General features: G+C 68.9%; 1 protein-coding gene across 1 annotated transcript in view; it reads right to left on the bottom strand.

The window, feature by feature from the left end:
- Window positions 1–2,611: 2,611 nt before the first annotated feature.
- Window positions 2,612–10,347, bottom strand: part of MTA1 (metastasis associated 1) — a 38,535-nt gene continuing 30,799 nt past the window's right edge. The window contains 11 exon segments of the mRNA XM_082619544.1: window positions 2,612–3,449; window positions 3,538–3,689; window positions 3,980–4,011; window positions 6,688–6,788; window positions 6,790–7,006; window positions 7,987–8,076; window positions 8,171–8,360; window positions 8,455–8,606; window positions 8,870–8,985; window positions 9,379–9,437; window positions 9,571–9,645. Of these exon segments, the coding sequence (XP_082475670.1) occupies window positions 3,299–3,449; window positions 3,538–3,689; window positions 3,980–4,011; window positions 6,688–6,788; window positions 6,790–7,006; window positions 7,987–8,076; window positions 8,171–8,360; window positions 8,455–8,606; window positions 8,870–8,985; window positions 9,379–9,437; window positions 9,571–9,645 (1,335 nt within the window). The 3' untranslated portion in view covers window positions 2,612–3,298.

The following is a 10,347-nucleotide window of genomic DNA, read 5'->3' as shown; positions in this document are numbered from 1 at the left end:
CCAGTCCCACCCTACCTACGTGCACCTGGAGCCATGCAGGACCCGGCCCTAACCCAGGGGTCTGGGGGACCTGGAGGATGCTGGGGCCACCTCCCAGGGGCTCTGCCCCCTCATGGGCTCTCCTCTGGACCTCCATCCCCAGCTGAGCCTCAAGTCTGGCAGATGGACAGACCCCCAAGCCCAGATGACTAGGCCCAGTCTGGGCAGCGGGCTCCAGCCCCCTCACCCCCTGCCCTGTGTCTTTGAGGCTCTGTGCTGGACACTGAGGTCTGCCCCCCACTCCCCATTTCCTCTGCCTGGTGGCATCCGGCGCCTCTCCTGGCCCCCGGTGCCAGCATGTTCACAGTGGTTGGGTGAGCCAGTCTCACAGGGCAGTTTCATGGCAGCCCTGCCGCAGCCCTGCTCCCGGCGGTGCCCCCACCCATTGCACTCACACCCTTCAGCCACTGCCATTTCCGTGAGAACAGCCCAGAAACATGTGGCCCCCCTCAGGCCTGACTGACCAGCCTGGCTGGCCCCCTCTCCCTCCGCACTCCGGCTCTGGACCCGAGCCAGCCAGGGCAGAGACCAGAGGGGAGGCCTCAGCGGGCCCCCTTTCTTGGACAAGGTGGCCTGCAGGTCAGTCATTCACAGCCCGCTCCTGGCTCGGGCTGGGTGTCCGGTGTCTCTGAATAATTCATGGGCCCACTGCCCCCACTTGGCACCTGTTACCACCTCCTCTGCAGCTTGGGAGCCCCCGGGGACCCCCGGGCATCAGCCTCCGTGACTCCACCCCGCCCCTGAAATTTGCAGGACTGCTGTGGAGGGCAGACTGGTTGGGCACTGGTGTCGCCCAGCTTGGAGAGGGGATGGGGGTGGAGCAAAGGAATGGCACTGGGCCCTGGCCAGATGCCCTGGAGCCAGGGAGGGGCTAGGGGGGCGGTGCAGGTGCCCTGCCGCCCAGATGCAGTGCCTAGGCTGATGGCACCGGGGCTGTTCTGGGCCTGGCGGGAAGGGGCACAGATCGCGGGACACAGAGCAGCAGCATCTGCCTCTGAGGCCACTGAGGGCTAGAGACTGGGGCAGGTACAGGCCGGGCCAGCTCCTGGTGAGCAGGCCGTGGGGCTGGGTGAGGACAGCAGGTTCACGGGAAGCAGGCAGGGCCTGCCCCGAGGTGGCCAGGCCAGGTGGCTAGGTGTTCAGGCAGTTCCCTCCCCTAGGGCCGCAGCGCCGGCAAATGGCACGCAGGAGCCCAGTCTCGCATTCCCGCAGGGCCCCCAGGGCTGCGCCCAGCGGTGGGCAGTGGGAGGTCCCAGGCACGGCAGGCGTCCGGGCTGAGTCCCTTGTGGGGACTCTTGTCCCACTGAGATGGCCCTGGCCCTGGCCCTGGCCCTGGGGGTTGTGGGGGGGGTGGCTACAGCCCCCTGCCGGGCCCACGAGAACAGGCCAAAGCTGGCAAACACTCCTGGGCACCCAAGACCTTGCTCCCCCCAGCCCATACCCACCTCCCACCCCGCTGCTAAGCCCCGGCTCAGACCTCGCAGCCCAGGCCCTGCCCAGCACAGTGCTGGGGTGGGGGCGGGGGACCCCCGGCTCCCGGCTCTCCGCAGGGCCTGCCTGTCCTTGGGACAGAGATCTCGACCAGCCTGGGGGGACCAGGTTCGTGGGAAGGGAAGTCAGTCCCCGGGCCTGGGGAGAACCCTCCCCTCCCCTCCCCACCCCACCCCATCCTCAGGCCCCAGGATTGGAAAAGGCCCCAGAGGAAGCTAGTGTCTTTCTCAAGGTCACCAGCCTGGCCTCCCAGCCCCCCCTCCCCTCGGCTGACACTGCAACGAAGCCCTGGGGCAGCAGGGGCGGCAAGGGGTGGTGCCAGGACTGCAGATTAGAATTGGCTGGGGGGGGGCGGGGGGGGCGCCACAGCCACCCCTCTGACACCCTGGCCCGCCACCCTGCTGGGCCCTGCAGCTGGGTCCTGGAAGGCCAGGACGCCCCTTATCTGTCTCCAGCGAGGGAGCAGGGTGGTTTCTATTTCAGTTCCCCAGCTGAGATGCCCACGCGTCCCAGTGGGGCTGGAGGCACAGGAGGCAGAGTTCGGGGAGGGGAGCCCCTTGGGGAGGGCTTCGCTGGCCCCCTTGGCCGGCGGAGGTCAGCGTGGCTCCCAGACCCCTCCCCGCAGCGGCCTGGCCGCACCTGTCCCCTGGGCCCGGAGTGGCTGTGCGGGGGCCAGCCGAGGCAGGATGTCTGAGAGGGACTTGCTGAAATCTGAGCAAACTCTCCCTGTGGAAACTCCACACCTGCTAGGGGTGGCCCTGCAGTTCCTGGCAAAAACCCGCAGACAGCTGGGGCAGGACTCTGCCAGGAGCAGGCTGGCCGGCCGGCTGACCCAGCTATACTGGCTGCCCCGACGGAAGCCAGGCACCTGCCAGTCTGGGTCCCAGGCCAGGCCCAGACCACCCCCTGCCTTGGACAGACACAGGGGGTCTCAGCACCGCACGCCCCCCCCCCGCCCCCGCCACCGAGTGAGCACCAGCAAGCCCTGTCTGGACCTCTCCCTGCCCCCAGGGCCAGGTGGTGAGCATCGGGCCAGGGCCTCCGGGAGGCAGGTATGCGGGCCAGGCCGGCCACGTGCTGCTCGCCAGGGCCTCTCCTTGAGAGTCCTCCCCCGTGGCGGGCCGGGGGAGTCCAGGCTGGGGGCGCCTCTGGAGCCACCCTGGCGAGGAGGCCCGAGGCCGGCGCCGGCTCTGCCCTGGGGGTGAGGTGGGCCCAAGACAGGGAGAGGACTGAAGACAAAAGACAAGGAAAGGGCTAGTTGGATTTTTTTGTTTTTATGAGTTTTTTTCTTTGTTTTTTTTTAATATGAAAATTACTTGAAAAGACAAGGGGCCAACCCCACCAGGCAGCTCGGCTGGCCGCTGGCCACGCCGATCCTAACATTCCAGGTGTAAGTTACAGAGCTTAAGTTCATCTACAAAAAAAGTAATAAAAATAAAATTTAAAATGGCACCTTCAACAGAACACAAGGAAACTCCCGGCCGGCCCGCAGGCCCACGTCGCAGGGCGAGCGCTGGGGCGGCCCCTCAGCTCCGCTCCGGCCAAAAAAGTAAACACAAGCTAAAAAGGTGACTCCTCGGCGGCCCTGGAGTAAGTTAGGCAGCGCTTTCCCCCGTTGGGGGCCGAGGAGCAGTCTCTCTGCGGGTGGGGGGGGTGGGGGGGGTGGGGGCGGGCGGGGGCACTACCGAAACCGGGCGGCAGGCGGGCGGTGGGCGGGCACTGTCTGCGGCTGGAGGGCCTTGCGGGCGGGCAGGCAGGCGGGCGGCGCCTAGTCCTCGATGACGATGGGCTCGTCGTTGACGGGCGCGGGCGGGGCCGGCCGCAGCGGCAGGGCCTGGCTGGGGCGCAGGGCGATGGGCTTGTAAGGCCTGCGGGCCGCGCGCTTGGTCTCGGAGGACGAGAGCAGCTTGCGGATCTTCCTGTGAGCGAGACACCGAGTGACGCGGACGCGTGACGCGGACACGGTGGCCCCTGCCCCCTGCCCGCCGCTGGCCCTGGAGGCCCCACCTGGTCTCCTCGGTGGCCATGTAGAACACGTCATCGGGGGCGTCGATCCAGTTCATTCGCCGCCGCTTGACGGGGGGCAGGGAGCCCCCCCGGATCAGCCGCACCTTGGTGGGGTACGCCTTCCCGTTGAGCAGGAGGTTCCGGCTTGGTCCCTGCGGTGGGGAGGCGCCAGGGGTCAGCCCGGGGCCTCCACGCGGGCACCCGGAAAGCCCGAGGTGGCAGTCCCAGCGGGGAGCATGGAGGCTTGGCCACCCCGGGCGGGCAGGGGGCCCTCCGAGGGCCGTGGAGACCCGCCGCCTGCCCCTCCTCTGGTCCCACTGGGCCTCCCAGATGCTCCCGTGCAGCGCCTGGCAGGGCTGGGGGGCCTCCCCCAAAGGCCCGCGGGAGCTGTGGGAACACACGTGTGTGTACGCGTGTGGAGGACGGGGGCCCTCCCTCTCACCATGTGCCTGGTCTGTCCGTGATTCGCCAAACCTGACAAGAGGGAGGAGAAGAGGCTGTGAGGTCCGAGGCAGGGCATGTCCTGCACTCAACACACTCGCTGAGGACCCGCAGCCGAGAAGCAGGAAACCTGGGGCCAGGTGCCCCCAGAGCCACAGCCCACACCCAGGTGGCACTCTGGGTGGGGGCCAGGAGTCTCGGATCTGAGGTCGCTCCCTTGACTGGGCCGCGACAACTGGGGCCTGGTCTACAGTGGGTATAAATACAATGGCGCCAAGGAGCCCCTCTGCAAGGCGGCCACTCCCCGGGCAGCACCACTGAGACCCCAGGAGGCCGGGCCACCCTGGGCTTCCTCCCGAGGGGCCCCCAGCCCCCCTCGCAAACCCTGGGGCCAGCCACCCAGGGAGGAGCTGATGGAAGCTCCTAGGAGTGGCCAGTAGGCCAGGCTCTGGCCAGGGTTCCAGCGCTTCCACCCTGTGGCCGGGGGTCTGGAGCCACAAGCAGCTACCAGTGACTCAGGAAAGGCGCCGTCCCAGGTCTCGGTCCACACTCCCAACCGGCGCCCAAGGCCTGTGGCTCCCAGACACACATGGAGCGAGCGTGTGGGCGGCCGTGGGAGCGCACGGCCGTGAGGGCTGGTCTCCACCACCGGCGTCCCGCCAGAGGCCTCCCAGGACCAGCTTCTCCCAAAGTGCCCCTTGGCCACGGTTTGTCTCTTGACGAGCAGAGAAGAGCCGTCCAGCCCTCCCCTTTGCAAACCACCTCCTAACTTGGAGTACCCCAACCCCGGCAGGGCAGAGGGAGGGGCCGCGGCACCCGGCCTGCAGCCCTCGAGGCCCTGTGCTACTTACCCAGGTAGGTGCCTACCAGAGGGATGGGTGGCGGAGGAAAGAAAGCACACGGTCAGCGTTACAGGGGAGCGCGTGCGCGCGGAGGGCCCAGAGAGTGGATGCAGCCGCAGGCGCGTCCGTGAGCCGATTAGCCCATTAAGGCCCCACTGGTGCCAGAGGCCGGGCCTCGCCCAGAGCCAGCTCCCGCCACCCGCTGCTGCCCCGGCCGCCCCACAGCACCCCAGGAGGCCAGCTGTGGCCTCCTCCCAGGGCTCGTGTGCGGCCCCCGAAATCCCCACCCAGGATCCGCACTCCGGGGCTGAAGCAGATAGGTACGGAAGCACATCGATCTTGGAAAACCCGACAGAAACCAAAGGATTTCATCCCTCCCGCTACCTAACAGCTTTCCCACAGGTCGGACCCCAGAGCCCGGAGCTGCTGATGAGCACGCGGCCCGTCACCCCCGTCTGTGGGCGTGACCAGACCGTCCCCAGGGCAGCTGTCGCAGGGGCAGAGGAGCGGCCAGCCCCGCTGCTGGGACCAGGGGCTGCGGCAGCCTCCCCGCCCGAGGGCTGTGGTGGGGGGGGAGGTCAGCAAGCCAGCGCCCCGCCCTCGGAGCCCCACTGAAGGGTCGTGGGTGAGGCAGCCAGCGCAGGGGGGCCTGGTGCAGGCAAGAGCCCGTGTCCAGATGCAGCGAGACGGCAGGACCCGGCACCAGTACCACCGGCTGACCCTCAGGATGTGCCTGCTGGGGCTCCCAGACACAGCCGAGAGACGGAGCGTCCAGGGCACAGGGCTGGGCCGGGTGGCCACTGGCCACAGCCACCTCCCGGGTCCCCACGTCCGGCCCACCTCCCACAGATCCCAGGACAGCCAAGCCTCGGCCAGACCCCCGGGGCCAGTAGTCCTCCAGTCCTGAGCTTGGGGAGGGTTCTGGAAGTGTCCATGCTGGCTGCCCCATGGAGCTGGGGTACCCACACCAGACCTGACCTTGCCGTCACGAGGGGCTGGCAGGAGGGGCTCCCAGTGCATTTCCCACGTTCTTCCCTTCAGCTGGTTCCCTGTTCACCTCCCCCGCCCCCACACGGGTCCGGCCGCAGGCAGACCCCTGGGGGGCCCTAGAACACCCAGGTCTGACACATCCCCCACTGCCACCGTGGCTACATCCTCCTAGAGCAGCCCCAGCTCATGGACACCCCACCCTCCGCTGACGGGGCAGAAGCCGGGCCCTGGGCAGGCGAGAAGAGGAGCCGCACTCCAGAGGCGCTGACGGCAGGAGGGCCCCGCGGAGGGCTGCCCTAGCGCACGCCCCACGAGCGTCCCACCCAGCTCTGGGACCCTCAGCCCTGGGCGCGCCTCCCTGCGGGGCCCTGACCTGAGCGTTCACCTGGGCCTCACCGACCCCCACCCAGCCGTGCCGGCCACGCCACAGCTCTGTCCCATCTGCCCCCCGAGGAGACCAGGGTCCCACAGCCCCCCACTGGGGCAGGGGCACGGGCAGGGTTGCAAGCACAGCGCAGGCGGCCACGCAAGCTGAGGCTGGCGGCATGCGGACAGTCACAGCACGATGGCAGACAGTACAGGCGGGCGGCGGGGGCACCAGGGCCGCCGGAGCGAGGACAGTCCACTGACCGGCGCTGGGCCCGGAAGGAGGGGCGGCCCGCGAGCCGGAGGCCCCGGGGCAGGAGGCAGCGCGTGGGTGAGCTGGGGGCCCGAGGGGCAGCGCTCCGGTCTTTGCCGAGCGGCAGGTGAATCAGGAGGAGCCGGGGCAGCAGGTGCGGCCCAGCCCGCGTGGACTGCCCTTGGACGTGCCCTGAGCCGTCCGCCGCGCACGCGTGAGCACAGCACACACAGGCACGCGCGGAGGGCCGGGCCTTACCCCTACTGGGCATCAAGAGGCGCTTCTTCACGTTGCCTGGCAGCGCCCGGCGGCAGGAGAGAGGAGAGAACACACGGTCAGCGGGGGCGGGCGCGGCGGGGGCCAGGGCCGGGTGCCCCGGGGCCACAGGCCGTGCTGGCCAAGCCCAAGGCCCCGCCGGACTCACCGTCCACCCCGTTGTGCTGCTCGTAGCTCCTCTTGCCCAGGATGGTGGGGGAGCCGTTGTTGATGACGGGCGCCGACTTGGCCGGGGTCAGGCCGCCGAGCACGCCGGACGCGCTCTTCACGGGGTCGGGCTTCGGGGGGCGGGGGTGGGTCTCTGCAGGGGCAACGCGGGCAGGTGGGCGCACTGCAGGTCCTCAGCAGCAGCCCTGCCGCCCGACTGACCGTGGGCTGCCAGAGCCCAGGCCCATGGCGACCAGGGCCTGGGAGGGCACCGCAGTCTAGCACCCCCGGGCATCCTGCGAGCAGGGACAGCTGCTGGGGCCGGTCTCCTCGGCTCCTCAGCCCCAGCCGAAGGGCCGCACCACCAGTGACCACCGGCAGCTTACAGGCTCCAGACACCCATAAACAAGCAGGTCCACTCGGCGGCCACCAGAGCACTGGCCAGACGAGTTTAGACGGGCCACCAGGCTGGCCGAGGACGAGCCCACGAGGGCCGGCCCGGAAGGCATGGGCTCACACCTGCCAATGTCCCACAGCCCTGGGGGGCTCTCAGGGAACAGACACCACCTCCTCCCGTGGGTCAGGGCGAGGCCAGCCCCGGGACCGAGACTCCAGACAGCAAGTGCTGCCAGAGCCACTCGTGTCTGCCGGGAGCATGCCTTGCTCACGGTTCTGGAATGTCCCTCACGAAGGGAAAGCCACCCCCACCACTGGGGGGGACCGAGTCCACACAGCCAAGCCCAGCCAAGCCAAGGGCCCTCCCCCTCCCCCCACCAAGCCCCTGGCTGAGTCCCAGGAACAAGCCGGGCCGGGGGGTGGCGGGGGGGCAAAGCCAGCCGAAGTGCTCAGGGTCCCCAGGCCACAAGGGCCCTCCCTGCAGGCTGCTGCCTAGGTGTGCACGTCTCCCACCCAGCCGTGACCCTGCCCTGGGGGGTGGGGTGCGGAGAAGCCCCCGTGGGAGACGCCTATCCAGGCGCAGAGGCATCACAAGAGCCAGTGCGGCCGACCCAGACCCCTGGGGACTGCAGGGGCGAGGGGAGCAGGGTGGGGAGAGGCTGGGACCCCATGGGGGGGTTAGGGATGCAGCAGCCGGTGGGGGGGGGGCAAGGCTGCGCTGGAGGAGAGCAGGCTCACCGAGGTGCCGCAGGACGGCCTCCAGGGGCTTCCGCGCGGCCTGCTTCAGCACCAGCGGGCTCTGAGAGGCTCCGGGCAGCCGTGCCGTGCCTGTGGGGTGCGAGGCCCGGGTCAGAGCTCCCGCAGGGACCGCACACCCCGTCCCCACCAGCCCCGCCAGCGCCCCTCCCGGAGGGACACTCACACTCAGCCTTGATGGCCGCACTGTTGATGGGCATGTAGGGGTGCCGGGCGGCGTGCCACGGGCGCAGGATCTCACGGCACAGGCGCCGGGCGATCCGCGTGAGCTTGGTGGTGTGCAGGTAGAAGGCCTGTCTCGTCTTCATGGCAAACTTGGGGCTCCCGCTGCTCCGGGCTGGGATGCCGTGGGGGCTCTGCGGAAGGGGGCGGGCCGCCCCAACACAGCGCCATGACCGCGGGCCGGACCGCGGGGCGTGCGCTGGGGCAGGGTGGGGGGGACCGACTTACCATGTTACTGCGGTTGGGTCCTGGCCTCTCTCCATCTAACCGGGTTGGCATTTTCAAGCCACCATATTTCTTCCAATATGTCCAACAAGATGCGCAGAGGCGACACTGCATGTTAGGGGGACCCCAAGAATACCACTGGTAAGACTGGGTGGCTACGGACAACAAAGTTGGAAATAGACGGATTCTTAAGCAGAACCAGTGACGGCAGAGAGCATTACACAGCTGTCGCCCGCCCGCGCCTGCCCCCCGCCCCGAGGGCCCGTGCCCGCCCCACCCGCGCCCGCCCCCCGCCCCGTGGGCCCGGGCACCCGGCGCTCCCCGGGAGGGCTTCCCCAGCAGGGCGCGGCCGCCACCCCCAGGCTGGGCCCCAGGGCAGTGGGCTGGGGGGCACCCGGATGCCGGGCGGGGCACTTACTGTAACAGCTCTCGCAGGCCCGGCCGGCCCCAGGGCTCTGGCCTGGCGCCCCGGCACCATTCACCACGCCTGCCTTGACGTTATTGACGCTGATCTGGTTCGGGTTTGGCTTGTTACTTGGGTAAGGAAGGGAGAGAGGAAAGACGTCACGGGACCACCAAGCCCTGGGCGCGCGGCTCCGGGTCCCGGCAGCCCCCGTCCAGACCTGCCTGGCCACAGGGCAGATGCGGACCCCTGCCTGGGGGGGTGTGATCTTTCTCCCCTCGAGTTCTAGAAGCAGCTCCCACCTTGTCGACACCCCAGCTCCATCTGCCTGCGCTTAGCTCAGCTCACAGTTGAACCCCCAGGCCGGGCGGGTTGCAGTCCTGATGCCCTGTGCTGCCCCCACCTCTGCCCCCGGGCCACCACGGGCTCCAATGACAGGCCCCCGACTCTCTCTAGGACTCAGCCAGGGCAGCACCACGGGGCCACGTGGGACGCGGGGACGGCGCCGTGAGGGGCGTACTTACTAGTTGGGGATATAAACTTGCTTTAACTTGCTCTCCGCTTCAGCTGCTTTCAAGCGTTTCTTCAAACACAGAACAAAGGGTCAGGGTGACCAGCAGGTGGGTCTGGAGAGGGGATCCCCCAGTCCCCGCGCTGCCCCCTCACTCTAAAATTCCCACAGGACCCCTCGGCCCCCGCCCAGGCCGGGCCCTCACCTGCTGCACGTATCTGTCGGTGGTCTTCCACATGTAGTAGTACTCGATGATGCTGGTGAGCGACTTCCAGGGGAGCTGGGGGGAGAGGGGCACGTCAGGGGGCCGGTGGGGGCATGGCGGGGCCGCTAACCCCACCCAGGAGGGGGCGAGCCTCCCCCCAGCCCGCGTCAGGGCCCCTCTCAGGCCTCGCCCTCTCTCTCTCCCTCTCGGGCACACTCCATTCAACGCAAGAGCTTCCTCCCCGGTCTCGGCACCTCTGGTCTCGGCACCTCTGCCCGGCTCGGTCGGTGGTGGGTGCTCCCTCCCCCTGCGCAAGGCGCTGGGCGCCCAGACGCCAGCCCCACCCACGACCCGGCTGCAACGCTTCCACTGGTACGTTCTCGCGATCGCTCTGTTCGCGGGTCCCAGCTCCCCCGCTGTTCAGGCGCCACCTCTGGGCCCCACAGGCTGCGTGTAAGCCCAGTGCGGCCGTCACAGTCTTGCCACTGCTGTGCCGCCCCCTGCGTTTCCATGCCACCTCCGGGCCAGGCTCAGCCGAGTCCCGCGGCGCGGATTCTCCCACAACGTCTGCCCGGGCGCGTCGACAATTCAGACTCTGCACGCACCTGGGCCATTGCCGCACGGGAGCATGAGGGGCCCGAAGGGCCCGGGACGTGCGTGAGACGTGGCGAGGTGAGCGCTTTATTTCCCGCCCGCCTTCTCACTCCGCTTGTTTCTGTGTGAGGAGGCCTTGCTGCTCTGCTTAGGTTCTCAGTGTGTTCTGCGCATCTGCCTCGC

This window comes from Mesoplodon mirus (assembly GCF_964341445.2).
Source record: "Mesoplodon mirus genome assembly, chromosome: 4".
Taxonomy (NCBI): domain Eukaryota; kingdom Metazoa; phylum Chordata; class Mammalia; order Artiodactyla; family Ziphiidae; genus Mesoplodon; species Mesoplodon mirus.
This window is presented reverse-complemented; position numbering and strand designations above follow the sequence as displayed.